This window comes from Ailuropoda melanoleuca, chromosome 12, assembly GCF_002007445.2.
Source record: "Ailuropoda melanoleuca isolate Jingjing chromosome 12, ASM200744v2, whole genome shotgun sequence".
In the NCBI taxonomy this organism is placed as follows: domain Eukaryota; kingdom Metazoa; phylum Chordata; class Mammalia; order Carnivora; family Ursidae; genus Ailuropoda; species Ailuropoda melanoleuca.
This window is the reverse complement of record NC_048229.1, coordinates 42,116,356-42,140,514: the sequence shown is the minus strand read 5'-3', so window position 1 is coordinate 42,140,514 and position 24,159 is coordinate 42,116,356. Positions and strand designations below refer to the sequence as shown.

At 45.3% G+C, this 24,159-nt stretch overlaps 1 protein-coding gene across 2 annotated transcripts in view; it reads right to left on the bottom strand.

The window, feature by feature from the left end:
- Positions 1–3,148: 3,148 nt before the first annotated feature.
- Positions 3,149–24,159, bottom strand: part of CEP89 (centrosomal protein 89) — a 73,097-nt gene continuing 52,086 nt past the window's right edge. The window contains exons 15-19 of one of the 2 annotated variants that reach the window (XM_019810438.2): positions 20,916–21,083; positions 20,135–20,276; positions 16,431–16,520; positions 9,266–9,435; positions 3,149–3,471 (exon numbers count right to left, since the gene is read on the bottom strand). In XM_019810438.2, coding sequence (XP_019665997.2) covers positions 3,315–3,471; positions 9,266–9,435; positions 16,431–16,520; positions 20,135–20,276; positions 20,916–21,083 — 727 coding nt within the window. In that variant the 3' untranslated portion in view covers positions 3,149–3,314. The remainder of the gene's footprint in view (positions 3,472–9,265; positions 9,436–16,430; positions 16,521–20,134; positions 20,277–20,915; positions 21,084–24,159) is intronic. The other variant, XM_002929732.4, reaches the window with a different exon arrangement.

Genomic DNA, 24,159 nt, shown 5'->3' with positions numbered 1-24,159 from the left:
ATACTTCACATTGTTCTTTCATGGTGAGGCTCCGAAACCCAGGGTATGTTTTATGTTTGTAGCACATCTCAGTTTGGGGCGAGATTTTCATCAGAAGTCCTTGATCTGTCCTTAGGTTACCTTTTAAAATGTATTTGGTTGAAAAGGTGCGTTCTCACCCCCTTGTGCTCTGCACACACACAAGTTTTCCTGTCACTGCACGGACACCCTGCTGGCTCCGGAAACCCACGGCTCTGGGGGCCTGTCCTGTTTTCTTCTCTTTTGGCTCTAAAACCAACAGATCTGTCATCTCGGTTCTGGAGGCTAGAAGTCCGAATCCAGGTGTGGACATGGGCCGTGCTCCCTCTGAAACCTGGGGAGGGGGTCCTTCATGGCCTCCTTCTGGCTTCTGGGGTTGCCGGCACGCCCGGGTGTCCTTGGCCTGCAGCTGCATCTCTCCAACACTGACTGCTGTCCCACGGCGTCCTCCCTGGGTGTCTCTGTCCTAACACAGTTGTCCTTTTTAAGGGCACCAGTCACGTGGCATGAAAGACCAACCTACTCCAGTCTGACCTCATCTTCCCTAAGTACGTCTGCACACTACTGAGTCCTCGTCTTTACAGAATTTTCTTCTGGGGAAATCCAACTCCCCATCTAACACCCACTGAAATGCTACCTCCTACCCACAGCCCTTCAGAAACGTCCCTCCTCCCGACTCTTTCACACTCCCCAGAGAAATGACATTCCTTACGTGGTTCTGAGTCCCTGGCTCGCCTTCCTGCGGGCAGACAGCGGCCCGTCCCAGAGACAGGGCACACTTCCTTGTGGAGCGGCTGGACTGCACGGCCCAGCACGAACCATCACCTGGGACTTCGGAGCCAAAGGAGCCAGCCGAGTACACACAGACACTGATTAGGTGAGTTTCCTGCCAGAGAGCGGGGCAGGACGCTGGGAGATGGGAGGAAAAGAGAACGCCTGGAAAATACTATGTTTTGTTTTGAAGGATAAGATCATGACCGTGCTTCCGTGCAATGAGGTTTTGGAATGTTCTGCACGGGTTCACCCTGTAGCTCCCACGGCAGCCATGAAGGTGATGGGGCCATTGTTTCTGTCCTGTTTCCTTCCAAGCACCTAGCGTGCTCGGTAATTAGGTCTGCCTTCGTCACTGCTATTGTTCTCAACACCGAGCAGAGGGATAAGCACTCCATGTATATTTGCCGAATAAACAAACCACACTGAAAGAAATACAATTCGGGATTTTCTCCTCTCCTCAGAGTTGGAGGACACACTGATCTCCACAGAGTGAAGCTGCCGGGAAAGGACGGCCTCTCCCATTCTTCTCAGAGCTTGACGGGCCCTGTGGCCCTCTGCACATATCAACTGGGAAACGGAGGGGAGCTCCTGGCCTGCCGTCACCCCAAACTCACACCCACATCCCCACTGGTCTCTGGCCTCTCTGCACCCGGTCCAGAATCCCCCCAAACGAAATTTTGCTAATACCAAAGGCAGCAGGGCTCATTTGAGTCCCTGGGCCGGTTTTATAACCAATCAGGACCATTCTAGAGCCATATACAGACTCCCCAGGACCAAGCAGGAATGGCCCCGGCTCCTGCCCCGATTGGCACCTGCAGGATGAAGTAGAACGGGAGCCCCTCCCAGCAGTCCGGGCTTTCCTGGGGCCAGTCTGGCCTCCCTGCCCACCCCAACCTCCCCCAAACGCCCCTCCTGCTCCGACCCACACAGCCCTCTCTGCCCTTCTCCAGCTCCTAAAACCCTGCCCATCCGGCAAGGCCCAGGGCATTCCAGTTCCCCCACGAAGCATCGAAGTTCAGTCCCTGAGCCCCTCAACTGCCATGTGTCTCGCTGCTTTGCCTGCCTGGCCCTCCTTCGCACCCTGGACTCTGAGCCCACCAGCCATGTGCTGACAGCACCCAGCGGGAGGCTGGAAAAGCCCGAGTGCTGCACAACCCCACCCCTGCCTGGCCATGACGAGGTCCAGGGGTCACAAACTTGCCAAGTATGGTTGTAACGTGTAATAAACTTAAAGCAGAAATGTGCAAACACTTCTCCAGGAACAAAATGTTCTCATAGAAGGTGGGACAGAGCCAGGAATGACACACTCTCTACGTGTGACAACAGCAGGGTTCCCACGACAAGCCACCCTCCAGGCATAGGTCTGGAAGGTGCGAGACTCACGGGGCACTGGGGCCTTGCAGCCTGTTTACACACTGCTGGAGAGCTGCTGGGCTCCCTGGAAATAACATCAAAGCTGTTTGCTAGGTCACCTCCGAGGGAGATGAGAGGGAGTTTGAAATCCCGGTGAGTCGCCCTGCCTCTGGTAAAATGAAAAAAAATTAGAATCGCTGAACCGTTGAACAAGTTGAATAAAACGTAAAACAACTGTGATCTTCTGTCTCAACTGCCAACTAGCAATCAGAGCTCAGACGTGTAACTTTTGCACCCAACCAGGGACCAGGGCTGGCCTGTGCGCACGCGCCCCGAGGCAGGTGTGTGCTGGGAGGGGCCTGGGAGAGGCTTCGTTCTGGGATTCTGCCCTCCACACAGCTCCCGGGGTCCCGTCCAGCCTGATGTCCCGTGTTCTTCCAGCATGCCAGGGACAAGCAGCCTAGGTGGCTGGCACTGCCACCAGGAAGTGCCAGGGGATGGACCCGAGAAGCTGCGGTCACCTGCCTGAGGAGGTGGCAGAGAAGAGCAGAACCCTGGCCCCTGGCATCCTTCTGGATGGTGGCACTGGGGCAGGGGCCCCATCTGGTACTAGGTGGCCCCAGAAAAACTGCCTTTCCAGAAGGTTAAAGAAGGGCAGGCGGATGGGGCAGAGCAGATTTTGTGTAACTTACTGGGGCGTGAGTGCTAGGACCTGTCTTTCACCACATGCTAGAACAGCACCCAGAGTGAATGACAATGTCACACTGGACACATCCCACTGACCTCATCCACCGACCCCGCCGTCTGAGCGCGCCGCCCCCCCCGACCTGTTCCCTGCGCCGCTCTCCCGGCTGCGGATCTAGACGCCCAGAGCCAGGCCAGCTCCTCAGGTCACCTGTCACCCTGAGCAATGGGTCTCACAGAGCCTGGCAAAAATATAGCTCAGCATTGTATTAGTCAAATAAAGCAAAATGTGGGGGAAAAAAAAAAAAGAACAGATTAAATGTCTGAGACAGTTTATTTCTACCTTGCCCTGACGAGGAGAACCGCTGCAGGGGGAGGCGGGAGTTGCCCTTCCCTGGTGCCCCCCTGTCCTGCACCGGCAGCGCTCCGGGCCGGGGCCCCAGGCACGGCGCGGGCTGCGACAGGTGGCAGGAGGTGGCGTCGCGTCACGTCACGGTAGCCGGAGCCGCGGCCGCCCAGCACGCCTCCCCGGTGCCGTCCCACACACCGGGCCTGGCCAGCGCGGCCTGCAGCAGCTCTCGCATTCGTTGGTTTTCCCTGGAGGTAGACTGCCAAACCACCTCAAGCTCGCCTTCCGTTTCTCTGAGAGAAATACACACAAAAAAGGAGAAGTTTAGAAGAGCACAATGAGAAAAATATTTATAGAGCCCTTACAATTCCTAAAGTAGCAAGAACTCAAAGGAAAGAATGCTTAATGTCAAGAGAACAGAGCCCACGGTGCTTGGGTTCTGAGGCAAAGACTCCCAGGGTGGAAAGAGACGCTGAGGTGCCCTGGAAATAGAAAAAATACTGAGTTTTGCCTTTTCCTTTATTTTGGACCTTTGTTCGCTATAGAATTAACATGTAGAAGAATAAAATACAGCCCCCGCAGTGGCTGACCTACAGCACAACGGCCCGGCCGTGGGCGCCCACACTGCATGAACCCCGCAAGCCTCTCCTGCGCCCCCTCTACCTGTTCCCGCTGTGACCTGGCCAACATCAGGCACCTCTCATAACACCCATCTGCGGAGCCAATGAGGGGTCCGGACATAAAGAGTTAGTCTGGGGGTGCGGAGGGGACTGTGCGGAGTGGGGCTCATAACTGAGGACACAGAAAAGACTGGCCTAGATAGACCACATGCTGGGAATGAGCGTTCAGAGGGAACCAAGGTGCATGAGTAAAGGAAAGGGTACCACGTGGAGTGCTGAGGAAACTGGGCGGGGGGAGAAGAGTAGGTCTCGTGCAGAAGGACACAGTGGGGAGGCCAGCTCCTTCACAGATGTGGCCGGGTGGTTATGGAAGATGCTAGAAACTGGACCACCAAATGAACTGAGCATTGCTGTTTAAGGAGGAGCACAATGAGATTCAGGGAGGCCAGCGACATGCCCACTTGTCCAGCATCACTTCTCTTGTGAACTGTTGCTTCCTTCTAAGACCCCCTAATGCCCACTGGATGTTGGGTGCTATGTAATTAAACTGTTTTAAAAATTCCCAAATTTCTGTTTTCTGGCACAAAACACCTAGATGCTTGATAAATTCCAGCAATCATGAGACATGTATGGCCAAACTCAAAACAAGAATAGGAAATCTCCAAGGGCAGAAAAAAATAAAAACTAAACTGAAAGCACACAGGGAGGGAACAGAGTGTTGGCATTGCTCATTGCTTTGAGGACCAAAGCCCGTGCCAGAAACCCACATTTCTGTAGAATGGAGACTAGGTGCTGGGCCCATGCAAACCGGGTATGATAGAAAACCCCAGGGCTGGCTTTTATCCACATTTCTCCCCTTCTTCCTAGAAACACTCTGAACTATGTGTTCCTCACTTGGGCAGGTAAGTGGAGGCACATGAAGGCCCTCAAAGAAAGCATGACTGGGCAGAAAACCTGCCCATTAAAAAAAAACAAAAAAACAAAAAAAGTGCTCTGAGAGGCTAAGTGTCTCCTAGTGGGCTGTAGCCACCAGCTTGTTCTCAAATAGATCTGGAATTTGAAGCTACATCGTCCCCCATGACTGGGCATCCCCAGGACCTGTGTGGAGTGAACCAAGAGTGAAAAGCCATTTTAGAGACAAGTAGGGAAAAAGCTCAATGGATGGGTTAAACAGTACACCGGACACAGCTGAAGAGAGAATCAGCAAACTGTACTATAGAGCAGAGGAAATCACTCTGAATGCAGTACAGAAAAATACAGGATATTAAGGAGTTACACATTATAAATGTAATAATAGCATTGTGGACGTTTTGAAAGTCTTTTTGTATGTTTTCTAAAAAACATTACTATAGCCTATTTTAAAAATTAATAATGAAATTAAAGTAGCTCCAGGTTGGAAATATTCTCTAGCACCAAAGAAAAGCAAATGTAAATCTTCTCTAGAAAAAAAATCCTTAATGCAGAATGTCAGGTTTCCACAGATTAAATTCAACAATATATGCGTTCATAGTTAAAAAGTTACTGTACATAGAAAGAAATAAGCCACATAGAGCAAGAGTCAAAAAAACCCCAAATTTAAACTTTCAGATACTGAAAAAATTAGAAATGAAATATTAAAAGAAATAAAAGATGTATTTAAAATAAGCAAAGACCAAGAATTTATTTTAGAAACAACTACACAGGCTTTCAAAAGAACCAAACAGAACTGAAAATGAAATACACTGTTGTTGAAATAAAAAACTCAGTAGCTGGGTTAAACAGTACGTTGAAAACAGATGAAGAGAGATTTAGTAAACAGGAATACTGAGCAGAAGAAATTACCCAGAATGTGGACCAGAAAAACAAAAAGATGGAAAATTTAAAAGATAAGGCACACGGAGGATTCAGCAGGGTGATATACATTTAATCTGAGTTCCAGAAGGACCATTTAGAAAGAAGGGGAGACAATTTATTTTAAGAGATAATGGCTTATTTTAAGAGATGAGAATTTTCTAGACTAATGAAAGACACAAAAATCACTAATATAGAGAATAATTTACATCAAACAGATAAGTAAAAAGAAGCTTACAGTTAAACACATACCAATGAAATTACAGAATACAAGAGACAGAGGAGATCTTAAAAAAAAAAAAGATTGTATTTATTTATTTATTTTAGAGAGACAGAGGGTGTACAGCAGGGGGAGGGGCAAAGAGAGAGGGAGAGAATCTCAAGCAGACTCTGCACTGAGCACAGAGCCCAACGCAGGGCTCAGTCTCACAACCCTGAGATCATGACCTGAGCCAAAATCAAGAGTCGGATGCTTAACTGACTAAGCCACCCAGGTGCTCCAGAGATAGAGAACTTAAGAGTCAAGGAAAAAGATGGTTGGTCGGTTATTTACTCATTTATTGTAGGCTACACTACACTGTTCCTGTGATTTAATTTTTTTTTTTCTTTTTAAGTAGGCTCCACAACAAGCATGGAGCCCAATGCAGNTTTTTCTTTTTAAGTAGGCTCCACAACCAGCATGGAGCCCAATGCAGGGCTTGAACTCACGACCCTGAGATCGAGACCTGAAATGAGATTAATAGCTGGACACTTAACCAAATGAACCACCCAGGTGCCCCATGTCAACTATTTTACAAAATGACAAAAGGTTTGTCAGAGACTTGTCTTTTGTCAAAACAGACTTCTCAAACAGAGAAGACAGAATATGCTGAGAGAAAAAGACTGCCAAAGTAAAATTCTGTAGCCAGCAAAAATTATCTTAGAAGGATGAAGGAAAAATGCCNGCATGGAGCCCAATGCAGGGCTTGAACTCACGACCCTGAGATCGAGACCTGAAATGAGATTAATAGCTGGACACTTAACCAAATGAACCTCCCAGGTGCCCCATGTCAACTATTTTACAAAATGACAAAAGGTTTGTCAGAGACTTGTCTTTTGATTTGTCAAAACAGACTTCTCAAACAGAGAAGACAGAATATGCTGAGAGAAAAAGACTGCCAAAGTAAAATTGTGTAGCCAGCAAAAATTATCTTAGAAGGATGAAGGAAAAATGCCGACATTTTCAGGTAAACAGAAACTAAGAAAGCTTACTCCCAACACACTCTTACTAAGGAAACTTCTAAATGATGTATTTTAGAAAGAAGGAAACTAATCTGAGAAATAAGGTCTGAGATGTAAGAGAGAATATGTTAAAAGATAAACTAAGGAAACTTCTAAATGATGTATTTTAGAAAGAAGGAAACTAATCTGAGAAATAAGGTCTGAGATGTAAGAGAGAATATGTTAAAAGATAAACTGAGGACATAAGAAAATTCTTAAGCGTTTATTTGAGCAAAACTCGACTTGAATCAGGCAGCATCCCACCTAGCAGAGAGAAAGGAGCTCCAAGGAGCTGTACAAAATGAAAGACTTTTATAGGCAGAAGGGAGCAGGAACAAGGAAGCTATACTCAGCAAAAGTGGGTTGGTTATTGCAAAGTTACTTTCCTTTAGGGATGGCAGGGGTCTCCCAGGCATATGACCTAAGCAGCACAGACCAGTCAATTCTTGACTGACTAGTTTAAGATTCCCTTTCTGGAAGCGCCGAAACTGTAATTAAGTCAAGTCTTGGTTTGGTGATGTGGGACCAGCATACGTGAAGCCCATTTGGGGCCTGTTGTCTTGTTTATATAATCAGTAAGTAAAGAAATTGGTACCTATGGGTAAATCAAAACGAAGAACTATATAGAAACTAATAACATTTAATTTGCGGGGCTAAAGATAATGATATAAAAGAGATCTTTGTTTTTCACTTTTATCTACCTAATGACACTAGATGATATCATATAAACTGAGGGGGGAAAGAATTAGATAAGGGTATTAGAACTTGCACTGGGGGACAAAATGTAGAGATGTTGATTCAATTTAGATTTTTTTTTTTAAGCCCAACGCAGGACTTGAACTCACAACCCTGAGAACGAGACCTGAGCTGAAATCAAGAGTTGGTCGTTTAACCAACTGAGCCACCCAGGCGCCCCTAAATTTAGATTTTTTAACGTTAAATATCCATGGTAAAATTTTAAGGGTAACCACTGAAAGTACAGAAATAGAATGCATAACTTTCCAACCATTTAAGGGCAGATAGTGGAATAAGGGAAAAGGGAAAAACAAAATGCCATTTTATTATTGTGAGTGATTCTAAACCTATCCGGCAAGAAATTTGGTATTGGCCCAACTTTTTACAAAGCAGCTGTTTATGGTGGTAAGAACTTCTGTGACTACAGAAACCATGCTAGCCATGATCGATAGGACTTCATCCTGCCTTGCATTTAAGAAGCATCTGGCTGGGGCGCCTGCGTGGCTCCGTTGGTTAAGCATCTGCCTTTGGCTCGGGTCATGACCCCAGGGTTCTGGGACGGAGTCCCGTGTCGGGCCCCCTGCTCAGTGCTCTCTGCCTGCCGCTCCCCCTGCTTGGGCTCTCTCTCTCTGACAAATAAAGAAAATCTTTAAAAAAAAAAAAAAAGAGCAGCATCTGGCTGATGGAAAACAAACGGATATCTGCCTTCTGCGTGACATCAAATACATGGACCCTCCTACAACCTGACGGAATCCCGTGAGTGTATTACGATTCTTCTGCGTGCATCACTTTCTATTCCCATCTGTCAAAGACAGCACAGCCGTTATGAAAAGGCAGACTTGAGTATAAAACCAAAACAATGTGAGGGACCACTACGTTCACCTTCATGGAGCATGCGACACCCCCGATGTCTCTAACAGACTTCCTCTAGCATCTGCATAAAGGGTAAGTGTCACTGACTGAGTACCATACGTGCGCAAAGAGCATAATCCTCCCACCATCTTACCGATTGTGAACGGACGAGAAGGGGACGATCGGAGATTTTAAGATCCTCAGAAATGAAAAACAGGAAAAGCAGAAAGAAGACATTGAATCAAAAATAAAAGATCTCCCAAGAAAATGGAATAAAACAAAAGCATCAAAGAGAGGAGAGAAGAGGGAAGGACAATTAGAGGCCTGGATTGATTTAGGGAGTCCAGTATTCAAACGACGGGGAGTTCTACAGGGGGATTAAGAAACACGAGGAGCACGGCATGGTGACTGTGTGGACAACACTGTGTTGCATACTTGAAAGTTGCTAAGAGAGCAGATCCTCAATGTTCCCACCGTCACCGCCACCACCGCCACCAGCATCACAACAGAATGGGATTCAGTGAGATGAGGGAGGTGTTAACTAACAGCGGTAATCATTTCCCAAGACACACATGTATCAAATCATCATGGTATACACCTTAACCTTACACAATCCTGTCAGTTACTGGGGGGAAAATTTAAAAAGAAAATGAGCAAATCGGAATCAAGACCGATATTACATTCAGATAAAGCTTCAATGTAAAAAACAAACGAGTCCGGGGGGGTTTACTGGAAAGTTCTAGCAAACGTTCAAGACTCAGCACAGGGCACGGGGCTGGGGCGGCCGCACCTCTTCTGCTGCAGAGCCTGCTCCAGGATATCGTGCTTGTCCCGCAGCAGCCGGTGCAGGTGCCGCACCTCCTGCCGGTACTGAGCGGTCTGGCTAGCGAAGTCTTCCTCCTGCTCCATCAGCCGGTGACTCATGTCATCCACTTTCAGGGCCGCCTGCTTCTTGTACCCCTGGGGGGGGGGGAGGCCCTGTGTGAGTGAGGGGATGCTGCCCGCGGCCCAGGGGATGGCTTCCCAGGGGATGCCATTTACCCTCCCCACTTGGGTGATCAGAGCCCATGATGAGTATACCGTGCATAAGTCTGATCTGGGAGGGCAAATCTGGATCATAAAAGTCATAGAAAGTAAAACAAAACAAAACAAAAACTGTCAAGTATAATAAAACCAAATTTCTAATTTGCATCAGGCCTAGTTTTTTATATGCTACAAATAAAAAGAGACCAACCTGGCAAGGTCTGTCACACTCTCTTGGTAAACAGAGGACAGAGACAAAAGCCTGGTTCATTTATTTTCCTTCAACATTTTTACTGGATAGTATTTAAGGTATGACTTCCCTCTGAGCATTTCTAAAGCTGGTGTTACATAGCTTCTAATTTGTACCTGACACAGATTCAATTCCATTTCGAAGTCCAGAGTCTCTCATGGTTTGTCTCCCTCTCTGATTTCTCCCCATTCAGCTTTCCCTCCCTTCCCCTATGGCCCTCTGTGCTATTCCTTATGTTCCGCATAGGAGTGAAACCATATAACTGTCTTTCTCTGCTTGACTTAGTTCACTTAGCGTAATCCCTCCAGTTCCATCCGCATCGATGCAAATGGTAGATATTCGTCCTTTCTGATGGCTGAGTCATATTCCATTGCATATATGGACCACGTCTTCTTTATCCATTCGTCTGTTGATGGACATCTCAGCTCTTTCCACAGTTTGACTATTGTGGACGTTGCTGCTATGAACATTGGGGTGTAGGTGCCCCTTCTTTTCAGTACACCTGTATCTTTGGGGTAAATACCTGGTAGCACAATTGCTATGTCACAGGGTGGCTCTATTTTGAATGTCTTGAGGAACCTTCACACTGTTTTCCAGAGTGGCTGCACCAGCTTGCATTCCCATGAACAGTGTAAAAGGATTCCCCTTTCTCCACATCCTCGCCAACATGTGTTGTTTTCTGCCTTAATCTTTGCCATTCTAACTGGTGTATCAGTTCCGTTTAGAAACTGACAATTTATACGTTCCCTCTGACCAAACAATTGGTTTACCTCATAGTTTTTACATTTCCAGGTAAAAGAATTTTTTTTTTTGCTTTCTGATTGTTTATAAATTTCTGTTTTTCACCTTTTTTAAGATTTTTATTTATTTATTATTTATTTGACAGAGATAGAGACAGCCAGCGAGAGAGGGAACACAAGCAGAGGGAGTGGGAGAGGAAGAAGCAGGCTCATAGCAGAGGAGCCTGATGTGGGGCTCGATCCCATAACGCTGGGATCATGCCCTGAGCCGAAGGCAGACGCTTAACCGCTGTGCCACCCAGGCGCCCCTGTTTTTCACCTTTTTGATCATCAAATGTGCCTTATTTCTACTCTAGGGGTTATTTTTCGAGCTAATCTACAACCAATCATTACACACACACACACACACACACACACACACATAAACCTTATAGATTAGGTTGTTAAATCTTCTATATCCCTAGTTACTTTTGCTTAATCTCTTGATCTGTCTTGGACCAAGAGAAGATTAAAGCTCCTATTATTACTGTTTCTATTTCCCTTTGTATGTCCTATAGTTTATACTTTACAGATTTGCTGTGTTTATTTAGTGCAGAGATATTCCTAGCTCTTCTATACTATTAATTGCAGTGTTTAACATCATGAAGGCTCCTCCCTTTTTTGGTTCATTTAGTGCTTTTGGCCTGAACTCTGTCTCAGCACATGTAAAGACTGCAACTTTGCTTTCTTTACTTTGTCTGCATAAATCTGGATTATCTGTACTCACTCTTTTACTCTTCAGCTTTCTGAGGCACTTTGTTCAGACTGTCTCTGGCTCTATCATGGAATTCCGTTTGTTTCATTATCAATCTGTTTTCTTTTAATGTGTGAATTAAGCTCATTCGTATTTGGTCTCAATTTTGTTATTTTGTTTTATCCACATACATTTTTAAAGACCTTAATGTAGTCCGTTTTCTCTCTTCTTTTCACTGTTGTAATACTATTTAGGAATGGATCTCTCTTGATTATTGTGGTGACTTCTATTCTCATGCCTTTATATTACATGTCCTTAGTCCACTCATTAATCAAAAGCAACATAATGTTAGCTCACAACAACCTTTTCTTGCCCTACTTAAATACGCTAAAGCTTTCTTACTTGATTTTTTTGCTTGAAATGATACCCCTTGAACTCTTAGTTATGACGTATGACGCAATCAGCCGGTTTGTTCTTTCTACTTTCCTACCTCCTTGACCTGTCAGTTTTTCCTTGTCTTAATTCCACATTGTCAAAAAACATATACATTTTATTCCATCAGCCTTATCCCTGCTTCGCTGAAGTCTTTTCCCAGTTAAATATATCCTTTGCTCACTACCAGTACTTTTCTGAAATTTGCCCAATTGTTTCTTGATTGGCTGAACTCAAGTTGATTAATCTTCAGGTGAAAGTTATGGAAAAAGTGCCCACAGTTCTTACATGGTCAAAACTGTCTGAAGAGTAGCTTGGTTGGATGGAAACATCTTTGGCTCATACTCTTTGCTCGAATATTTATAGAAGGCATTGAACTGCTCTCTGGCATTCAGTATTGCTGTGGAGAAGTGGGATGCCAACATGGTTTTCTTTTTCTTATGTTTTGGCCTTCTGCCTGGGTGTCCAAGGTTTGTTTTCTTGCTTTTCTCTCTCTCTCCCCCTCTCCCTCCCTCCCTTCCTCCCTTCCTGCAGATTTATTTATTTATTTATTTATTTATTTATTTATTTGAGAGAGAGATAGCTGGGGGGAGCAGAGGGAGAGGGACAAGCAGACTCTCCACTGAGCATGGAGGCTGATGCAGGGCTTGATCCCATGACTGCAAGATAACAACCTGATTTGAAACCAAGAGTTGGACGCTCAACCAACGGAGCCACCCAGGTGCCCCTGTCTAGATATGGATTTCTTTTTCTTTATCCTACCTAGTTAGAGTGTAACAACTAAGTGTACTTGAAGATTAAACTTAACCATATCCTCACTGACTTTAAAACCGTCAGAAATAAAATTCCCAGAAAACCACGATGTCTGCTAGGAATCTCTAATGACATTTTAGAAGTCAACACAACTCCAAAACCTATCTGGTTAAATTAAATCATTCCTACCACCTGAAGCCTCAGGATAAGTTGCCCTGAGTTCTGGGTGGAGGACGCACGCAGCATTTTCAACTTTCCTTTTAGCAAAGTAACCCTTTGGGCACCACGCCTACAAGCCCATATTTGGGCGCAGGAGTGGAGCAGCTCTGGCCCACAGGAGCAATGAGTTCCCTGGACCTGTGGTGGGAACATTCCTCACCTCAAAGACCACTGCCCATTTTCAGTGAGAACAGTGATGTGCTGGTGGGTAGGCCAGCCCTCTCTGAATTTAGTTAGAGAGAGGTGCTCTTCCCTGGGGAAGGCCCAGATCCAGGCAGATTCCAGAACAGGGTAAGGACAGCTCAGGGATGTTGCATGGGGCAGACCTTACTGGAAACCAGAAAGCCCCTCAGGGAGCATCTCTGTCTGTACCACTTGAAAACCATGATGAACAGGCTATGTGGCTTCCAAAACTTGATGTTTGTGTTATTTGGGCAATATTCATGAAACATCAGGGGGAAAAAATCTATACTTTGCATTAGGTCTGAGCAATTAGAAGTTGAATTTTATTTAACTTTTAAAAAATAAATAATTTCGGACTTACGTTCCCTAAAACAAAGTCATGATATATTTACATACATACATACACCTGCCGTTCACCCAGCAACATACTTATGCACACAAAGCCAGCCGATGTTTCATATGTCTTANTTTTTCTTATGTTTTGGCCTTCTGCCTGGGTGTCCAAGGTTTGTTTTCTTGCTTTTCTCTCTCTCTCCCCCTCTCCCTCCCTCCCTTCCTCCCTTCCTGCAGATTTATTTATTTATTTATTTATTTATTTATTTATTTGAGAGAGAGATAGCTGGGGGGAGCAGAGGGAGAGGGACAAGCAGACTCTCCACTGAGCATGGAGGCTGATGCAGGGCTTGATCCCATGACTGCAAGATAACAACCTGATTTGAAACCAAGAGTTGGACGCTCAACCAACGGAGCCACCCAGGTGCCCCTGTCTAGATATGGATTTCTTTTTCTTTATCCTACCTAGTTAGAGTGTAACAACTAAGTGTACTTGAAGATTAAACTTAACCATATCCTCACTGACTTTAAAACCGTCAGAAATAAAATTCCCAGAAAACCACGATGTCTGCTAGGAATCTCTAATGACATTTTAGAAGTCAACACAACTCCAAAACCTATCTGGTTAAATTAAATCATTCCTACCACCTGAAGCCTCAGGATAAGTTGCCCTGAGTTCTGGGTGGAGGACGCACGCAGCATTTTCAACTTTCCTTTTAGCAAAGCAACCCTTTGGGCACCACGCCTACAAGCCCATATTTGGGCGCAGGAGTGGAGCAGCTCTGGCCCACAGGAGCAATGAGTTCCCTGGACCTGTGGTGGGAACATTCCTCACCTCAAAGACCACTGCCCATTTTCAGTGAGAACAGTGATGTGCTGGTGGGTAGGCCAGCCCTCTCTGAATTTAGTTAGAGAGAGGTGCTCTTCCCTGGGGAAGGCCCAGATCCAGGCAGATTCCAGAACAGGGTAAGGACAGCTCAGGGATGTTGCATGGGGCAGACCTTACTGGAAACCAGAAAGCCCCTCAGGGAGCATCTCTGTCTGTACCACTTGAAAACCATGATGAACAGGCTATGTGGCTTCCAAAACTTGATGTTTGTGTTATTTGGGCAATATTCATGAAACATCAGGGGGAAAAAATCTATACTTTGCATTAGGTCTGAGCAATTAGAAGTTGAATTTTATTTAACTTTTAAAAAATAAATAATTTCGGACTTACATTCCCTAAAACAAAGTCATGATATATTTACATACATACATACACCTGCCGCTCACCCAGCAACATACTTATGCACACAAAGCCAGCCGATGTTTCATATGTCTTAGTTTGTTAATTTCCCAACACGTAAATATCATCAATTTCTCCACGTGTCAGGCCCTTTTAATCATCATCTGACAGAGGTCCTAGATCTTATTCGCCACTCTAGAGCTACATGCTCTCACAGACCTTCCCCTTTAAAACCCACAGGCTCCCTGCCTCCCCGCCCAGGCCTCTAGCCTGCCCACACCCCGGCTCCTGCTCCAGAGAAGTCAGTCTGGCTGGTAAGGCTGTGCATGCAGATGCAGAGGCCAGCAGATGTCGGGNAGCAGACTCTCCACTGAGCATGGAGGCTGATGCAGGGCTTGATCCCATGACTGCAAGATAACAACCTGATTTGAAACCAAGAGTTGGACGCTCAACCAACGGAGCCACCCAGGTGCCCCTGTCTAGATATGGATTTCTTTTTCTTTATCCTACCTAGTTAGAGTGTAACAACTAAGTGTACTTGAAGATTAAACTTAACCATATCCTCACTGACTTTAAAACCGTCAGAAATAAAATTCCCAGAAAACCACGATGTCTGCTAGGAATCTCTAATGACATTTTAGAAGTCAACACAACTCCAAAACCTATCTGGTTAAATTAAATCATTCCTACCACCTGAAGCCTCAGGATAAGTTGCCCTGAGTTCTGGGTGGAGGACGCACGCAGCATTTTCAACTTTCCTTTTAGCAAAGCAACCCTTTGGGCACCACGCCTACAAGCCCATATTTGGGCGCAGGAGTGGAGCAGCTCTGGCCCACAGGAGCAATGAGTTCCCTGGACCTGTGGTGGGAACATTCCTCACCTCAAAGACCACTGCCCATTTTCAGTGAGAACAGTGATGTGCTGGTGGGTAGGCCAGCCCTCTCTGAATTTAGTTAGAGAGAGGTGCTCTTCCCTGGGGAAGGCCCAGATCCAGGCAGATTCCAGAACAGGGTAAGGACAGCTCAGGGATGTTGCATGGGGCAGACCTTACTGGAAACCAGAAAGCCCCTCAGGGAGCATCTCTGTCTGTACCACTTGAAAACCATGATGAACAGGTTATGTGGCTTCCAAAACTTGATGTTTGTGTTATTTGGGCAATATTCATGAAACATCAGGGGGAAAAAATCTATACTTTGCATTAGGTCTGAGCAATTAGAAGTTGAATTTTATTTAACTTTTAAAAAATAAATAATTTCGGACTTACATTCCCTAAAACAAAGTCATGATATATTTACATACATACATACACCTGCCGCTCACCCAGCAACATACTTATGCACACAAAGCCAGCCGATGTTTCATATGTCTTAGTTTGTTAATTTCCCAACACGTAAATATCATCAATTTCTCCACGTGTCAGGCCCTTTTAATCATCATCTGACAGAGGTCCTAGATCTTATTCGCCACTCTAGAGCTACATGCTCTCACAGACCTTCCCCTTTAAAACCCACAGGCTCCCTGCCTCCCCGCCCAGGCCTCTAGCCTGCCCACACCCCGGCTCCTGCTCCAGAGAAGTCAGTCTGGCTGGTAAGGCTGTGCATGCAGATGCAGAGGCCAGCAGATGTCGGGGAGATCAGAGGTAGGTGAGGGAGGTGGCCTAGGTGAGGAGAGTTGGTGCCCTGACAACAGTTTTCTTGGGCAGAGAAACCAGAGGGTGCAAGTAGGATTAAGCTAGAGAGGAAAGGGTCAAGCCTGATCCGCAGCTGAACCAAAGAATGCTGGACTTGAGAATAAAGCCTGCACATTAATTTCAGGATAGAGCCTGGAGAATTCTCCATAGCTTTTTTTAAATTTTCTTTTAAACAGCTGCATGGTATCTTATTGTGCAGGTAAACCGGTCTGTTTAATGAGCGATTGGTGCTCTAAGCAATACCGCTTCACCCTGAGGATGACGAGTGATACAGTCGCAACATGAGTCACTTTCTTAAACATGGAAGTCTGACGCTGCAAGCCGCTGCTTCTGTTTGAAAACAGAAACCTCTGAGGCTAACGGCCACTTACCTTGACTTTTTCTTCTAACCTTCCCAAGCGAATACTGCCTTTCATGATTTTGTTGAGAGCTCCATGCTTCTCACTTTCTAAACATTTAGCCTCAGGAGAAAAGTGAAAAGAAAAATAAGGGGCTCTGAGTTTAACGGAAAAATTAAAATAGTAATTCTTCTGCCAAGAACATTACTCCTGATACATAATCTCCATTCTGCCACTCGTGCGGCCCACCACCCTGCCTGCCTCCCACTCCTGTGTGAGAGAGGTGGACAGAACTTGGGCCAGTAGCTGAGGAGGGGTGAGAACCCAGAACAGCAGGCCGGGTGCCCCTCCTGGGCACCATCAGAAGATGGAGCCCCCCCAACCAAGGGGAATGTGTTGTAAGGACTTCCAGCACACCTCTCTGTTCCTCTGGAAGACAGCATTCCTTCAATCGTATCCAAGGAATACGTGCCAAGATGCAAATAAACTTTTAGCTCGACTACTTGGGTAATTACAAAATTAAGGATAACGTGAATGCACAATGCCATTCACCAAGCCAAATGTGACAGCATCACATCCAAGAGGGATGTCATTTGAAGCTGAATGATTTAGATTAATAGCCACGTGGGACATGAATTGCTACACACTGTAAATTTTTTCAAATGCTAAAATTAAAAAAGCAAAGGTGAGCATTCCTTCTAAGGCAGGCCAGGAAGACAATTTGATTTCACTTGATTTCCTTCAAAAAGGAAAAATAAGACACAGGAAGTTAAATAACTTGCCATAAGTCACACAGAAAACCCATCCTAATGGTAGGATTAGAAATTAAGATGGCACTTTTGGGACACCTGGGTGGCTCAGTTGGTTAAGTGTCTGCCTTTGGCTCAGGTCATGATCCCAGAGTCCTGGGATCGAGCTCCGCATCAGGCCCCCTGCTCGGGGGGAGGCTGCTTCTCCCTCTGCCTGCCGCTTTCCCTGCTTGTGCACTCTCTCTGACAAATAAATAAAATCTTAAAAAAAAAAAAATCAAGATGCCACTTTCAATAAATTAAGGTCTAGGAGACCAGGACAGGGTAAGGTTGGGATACTTGGCCCATAGTCCCAGGGCAGGGCAGAGGCAGCCAGTACTACCGCTGGACCCCAGCTAGAGGGGCTGACCTTGGGGCTCCCGGGTGCAAGGAGCTTGCAGCGGCAAGGGGACAGCAGTGTCAGTATACACACAGAAGTCCCTTGTGGTGGGCAGAGGTAAGGTGGAATGAAAGCAGCTCCCCCACATCTGAGGGGTCTAAGGATTCTGAACCCAAGCCTCACTTACAGGCCATAATAACAAAGGTCAAGGCAGGAGGAGAGAACACATCTCATTGACAGATCATTGGCTTAACTTCTAACTTCTAAGTATTTGGACAAATAGTATATGGCTCCCATTTATATCCCCATCCTGGGCCCACAAATATGAGGGGTGGGCCTAAGAGAGAGTGTTGAGGGTTGGGTAGGATCTCAATTTCATCATGGAAACCTGGGAGCTCACCGGCCCACATGGGAGGTACAGGGCCTGCCTCCTGGGGGAGCCCGCGTGCGCTGCCCTGCAAACAAACGGGCCTTGCGCTAACAGTGTTCCACTGTTAGCGGGGTGCCCATGAATGTCTGCTTAGACGAATGAGCCGTTTGGCACTTCCCATTTTTGAGTAAGCCTCTGCTTTGCACTCTTGCCATTCCCATGGGTAAGCCCAGCAGGCACGGCAGAAGGGGACAACGGTGCTCGGCACTGCTACAGAGAGCGCCCGAGTCCAGCACAGGTTAGGGTGGTGACCTCCCAGGAGGGGGGCTGCCAGGGGAGGGGGGGTGCAGGCTTAGTCTCCTACCACGCTGTGTCTGAGTCACATTGCTTCTAAAAGACCTGGGAAGGACTTAGAGATCACCAGTAACACTCCTACCAACAACTATTATCATTAAAAAAAAAAATTTTTTTTTTGGTGACCTTGTAAGTACAGAATGGTATCTCAACATTGGTTTAATTAGCATCTTTTATTACAAGTAAGGGTCACATTTTCCCCCAAGAGCTGTGTGCTATTTATATTTCCTCTTATGTAAACAATAGTAAAAGCCTATGTCCACTTTCCTATGGAGGAGCTTAAAGTCTTCCTAGCAGATGTGAATAAGCCTGCGCCAAATCCTGACAGACTCCCCACACCATCATCTGGGAGAAGGGCTGAGTGACTCCAAGTGTGCCAATTTCCAACTGTCTCAGGAGGTCCTCTGCTCTCCTCCGTTATGACAACCACTCCTTTATTACTTCTAATCCTATGCTACCAGAGATTTGCAACATTGCTTAGACAAACGCTTAAATGTATGTAAATAGCAACATGGTTGAACGCTCAAAGCTGAAAAATCATAAAGTGCAAGTAAGCAAGAAGATTTCTTTTTAATTGCTTGTAATTTCAACACTTGGAGATATCGTTACATAACTCCTATTTTGTGGCAAATTCTATTGGGCTTTTCTACTGCGTCCAGCTTGGCATAGTCTGTCTTCTTTCACTGCGCAGCCCTATGGCTGACACCTTTTAAAATCATTGTGGAAGGGGTGCCTGCGTGGTAGTGAGTTGAGTGTCTGCCTTTGGCTCAGGTCACGAAGACAGGGTCCTGGGATTGAGCCCCACATTGGGCTCCCTGCTCAGGAATGAGTCTGCTTCTCCCTTTGCCCCCCCACCCCCGCTCGTGCTTGCTCTCTCTCTCAAATAAATAAAATCATAAAAAAAAGAGAAACGTGAGGATTAAACTGTTTAAAAAAAATAAAATAAAACCAGTGTGGAAATGCCAAGAATCATGTCGGCGGCATTGCTCCTGCTGGCCGGGCAGTGCTCCGTCATCTAGGCCCAGCGATGAACCACTGGGTTCTGTCCTTGGGACCAGAGCTGCCAGAAGCAACATGGGCTGAACTTTATTTAACCTGCCTATGGCTCTGTTTCATCTTCAGACAGGAAACACATTGAGTCAGCTTTACGGACAGAATATGAAGATGCATGAGTAATAAACACCTGATGACCACTGCTCTATTTGGTTAAATGGACTAATTCCATTAGTTTACTTTCTTTCTTTTTTTTTTTTTTTTAAGATTTTATTTATTTATTTGACAGAGACAGCCAGCGAGAGAGGGAACACAAGCAGGGGGAGTGGGAGAGGAAGAAGCAGGCTTCCAGCGGAGGAGCCTGATGTAGGGCTCGATCCCGTAACGCCGGGATCACGCCCTGAGCTGAAGGCAGACGCCCAACAACTGCACTACCCAGGCGCCCCCATTAGTTTACTTTCTAAAATTTCATTTACCATTATTTGAAAGTCTGGGTTATTTGTCTTTCAAAAATGTTTTTCCTCCATGGTTGAAAGCTAACATTTTGGAGAATCTGAAAATGTGTAGTTAAAACTTAAAAAGATGAAGTTTTTTATGGATAATTTTGTAATGAAAATGCTCTTAAAAATTTTTATTTGAGAGAGAGAGACAGGGAGAGCGAGCGGGGGTATGAGGCAAACGGAGAAGGAGAGAGCGAATCTCAAACGGACTCCCCACTGAGCGTGGAGCCTGACTCGGGGCTCGATCCCACAACCCTGAGATCATGACCTGAGCCGAAATCAAGGGTCGGATGCTCAACCGACTGAGCCACCCAGCTGCCCCAAGAAAATGCTCTTAAAATTATGTTTGCATATTAATTTTCAGTGTACTCGAAGAAAGTGAGGGAGCTTACCAAATACTTAAGATTGTCGCGTTCCTGGGTTATATTCTCGGCCAGGCCAACAAGATTTGCCAGGTACTGGTGAGCAGACATTTCATTCTCCATGGCTTTTTCCACTTGCTTTTTGAGAACATCAATTTTCTTTTGAGACCTCCTAGAGAGTTTTCCCAAATGGTGGAAGAAAAAACTCATTAGCCTGAATGGCTGGGACATAGTGAAAATCTGCATCATTACGTTAGCATTTAAATGTATTCTTCGCCAACCTAAATCTTCTATTAAGTTTCAGGGTGGGAAGAGGTGAATGAGTTTAAATTTAAGTGAAGCATAATTATCGACTCCAAGCCAAGTCAACAGGAATCACAAAATGCTTAAGGCAGTTAATAGGCTACTTAAGTATTATTCCATTCATTTTTTGGATCGTGTTCTAAAAGATGGTTTTGAAAAAGGAATCCAGTTACCCCAAAGCCAACTTTTGGGAAATGTGTAGGAAAGAACTTCTAGGGCTTTCAGAGTCTTAGGGTCATCATTGTGACTATCAACTATAGTTGAACTATAAACTTGAGAAATGTTGGCTAATGCTGGTCAACAGACAGCCTTTACCGTACTTTTGATACCCAGTAATCTCAATGATCCTTTTCCATTTTACAGCCAATATTAGAAAAAGAAAAGACAAAGAAAACAAAACGGAAGATTTAATTTTCTCTTTTTAATACTAAAAAAACAAACAAAAAAAAACAAAACCACCCCCCAAAACAAAAAAACCAAACTAGCTTAAGAAAAAATAGATAAAAACCTATTTATTTTCTGGGCCCTGTCCAGTTCAGCTCCCAGCGCTCGGTTTTTAGCTGCCAGACTGTTCTTCTCTACGAGCAGGCTCTGCTTCTGCACTTGCAGCAGTGCCAACTTCCCCATCAACTCTTCCATCTCGGTGCCTCCGTTCTCCTCTTCCTTCTGCAACCGGCTGGCGGGCAAAAACATCACAGGCTTGGATCCGGCACACTGAAGCTAACACCAGGCAGCCGCTGCCAGGCAAGCGAGGGGCAGCCCAGCCTGCCAGCCCGTGGGGGGTCTGTGGAAGGCCCCCCGTGGAAACGCTGCTCATCCCCCCACCCCCAAGGGCCTGGGATGGAACTCCCGGGGCCTGGACACACAATTTTTTGAGGGTAACGATCTAATGCTTTTCCTGCTCATAACTGTTGCTTATGCCTTTGTATAGATATACTTATTTGTACCCTATATTCCTTCCAGAAAGAACTTAAGACCGCTTCATTGATTTACATAGTTATAATTGCCTCCCCCAAATCCTAATGCTAGACCAAATTCTATGTCATACTAAAAGTAATTCTATGTTTTTATGATAAAAGCAACAAAAGAACAAGGAAGGCAAACAATTTCAACATGTAGTTCTGGCAAAATGATGCTTGAGAGGGGAGTTATTTCTTCACTGACTCTCTTGGTCAGCTCTCATGTAATAACCAGAACTGAACAGGCAGAGTCATGTGCACAGAGGCTGCCCAATTCCGAGCGGAGGGTGTCTCTGGGTACCGCGTGGGCCTTACTTCCAAGGCTTGCTGGCCGGCGAATGAGAGCGGGTGGCCTGTGTGTGGGTCTATCTCACTTGTCAGGCAATTTTCAGTGACTTTGGCCTGGGCTGGCTCCCTGAACACCCCAGCAGGGATTTTCCAGATAGTTTCCATTACTTTCTGGTTTACTAGTTTTAATTAGTCAAAGAGTGCAGAACATACCTAGATAAAAACCATGAAACTGGGGTTTTTAATTTATCTTTTTTCTTCACTTCTTTTGATTTGAAATTTTTCTTTAAACGTAGTTTTACCAAAGTAACGGACTCAACCTGGTATCAACTCAATCACTGAAGAAAAGTTCACAACGAAAAGCAACTCGGGGCTTTTAAGTAATCTCTACACCCAACATGGGGGTCAAACACACAACCCTGAGATCGTTGCACACTCCACTGACTGAGCCAGCCTGGTGCCCCAAAATAGTTGCTTAAAAAAATTTTTTTTAATAAAATGTTTCCTATTTTACCCCTTGGATTCCCCAGAGGAAACCCGTCCTGATCACTTTTGATTTTAGTTCTTCTGGTAATAAGCCATGATTTAAAATTTTTTAAATTGTGAAATACACATATAAAAAAGTATATAAAAAATAAATTCATGTTTTAACAAATAATTATTATAACAAACTCTCATATAATAACCATTTGGTGAAGAAACAGAACATCTTTTAAAAAACACTTTAAGAGTTTTTATATCTAGGGCACCTGGGTGGCTCAGTTGGTTAAGCATCTGCCTTTGGCTCAGGTCATGATCCCGGGGTCTTTGGATCCAGCCCCGAGCTGGGCTCCCTGCTCAGCGGGAAATCTGATTCTCCCTCTCCCTCTCTCCCTGGCTTGTGCTCTCTCTCACTCTCTCTTTCTCAAATAAATAAATCTTAAAAAAAAAAAAGGGAGAGAGAGAGAGTTTTTACATCTGGGAGCACGTGGGTGGCTCTGTCACTTAAGTGTCTGCCTTCTGCTCAGGTCATGATCCTGGCTGGGGTCCTGGGAATCGAGACCCATATCGGGCTCCCTGCTCAGCGGGGAGCATGCTTCTCCCTCTGCCTCTCCCCAGCTTGTTCTCTCTCTCTTTCAAATAAATAACATCTTTAAAAAAATTTTTTTTTACATCTAGATTCATGGGCAAAAAGGAAAAGTAATTTTCCTTTCTTATAGTTGTTGGGTTTTGATATCAAGGTGACACTGATCTCATAAAATGAGTTAGGCAGCATTAACTCCTTTTCTGTTCTTTAGAAGGGTTTATGTAAGACTGGAATTATTTCCTCCTCAGGTATTTTTAGAACACGCCGGTGAGGGTATGTAGGCTTATAGTTTTCTTCAAGGAATGATCTTTGGATTCTATTTCTTTAATGATTAAAGGAATATTCAGGTATTCTTTTTGAGCCAGTTTTGGGATGTTATGTTTTTCCAGGAACGTCACTATGTCGCCTGAATTTTCAAGTGTATTGACGGGAACTTATTCTATTTCTGGTGCACACACATTTAAACGAACATCTACTTGGTGGACTGAGCCTTCTCTACCAACTGATTCTCTTCGTTAAGTAGTGTTTTTTTTACCTTGTCATCCGTCTTGCCAGATATGAACGGAACTTAAGCACCTCTCGTTTGGTTTGTATCTGCCCTTTCACTCGGGACCTGTCCGAGTGTTTCTGATTGACACGCGCAGCTTAAAGGCAACACAGAGCTGCTGGGGCGAGTTGAGCTGCCTCGCCCCACGGTGTCTTTGCCATGGAAGCCCCCGTTGCGGCCTGCATGAGGCCTTGAGCTGACGCGAGCCTCCCCCGCGCACAGGACTTCGGTCACAGCCCACACAGTCACAGGTAAACGTAAATTCCTGGTATGACTGCTCTGTGTGATGAGCATTCTTCCCCACCTTCGAGGGCCTTGCCCTCACTGCCCCATAGGTAAGAGGCCTGGAAGTTTGCTAAAACCCTGCTCTTTGGACCCTCATGTGCCCCAGGCACCCTGCCTGGACATCCCCACGTGGCCCCTCCAGGTACCTGGGGGTTACAAACTTCTCTATTTCACTGTCCCCTGTGGTTTTACTGTGGTCGCCATCCAACACCCCGGGGCTCTACCTAACATACGTTACTTTAGCCTCTTTAGTGTTACCTACTCCTGATATATTTTAAATGTCTTCATTTTGTGTTCTTTATTTTACCACTTGTCCTATCTTTTCTTGCCCTCATTTAGACTGATTTTAAAAAAAAAATCATTCTTTCCCTATACTAGTTTCGAAGTTACAGACATTCTCTTTCCACAAATTTCATCAAGTGTATTTTCAAACTATAAAGTGAATCAACACCTTTCTCCTCTCCAGAATGATATAAAGACTTTAGAAGACAAACTCCATTGACCCCTTTTCCGATTATCTACGATTGTTGTTGTGCATTTGAATTCTACGCATTTTTAAATCCCAAAAGACATTATTACTGTTTTATGGAATCTATGGTCATTTACA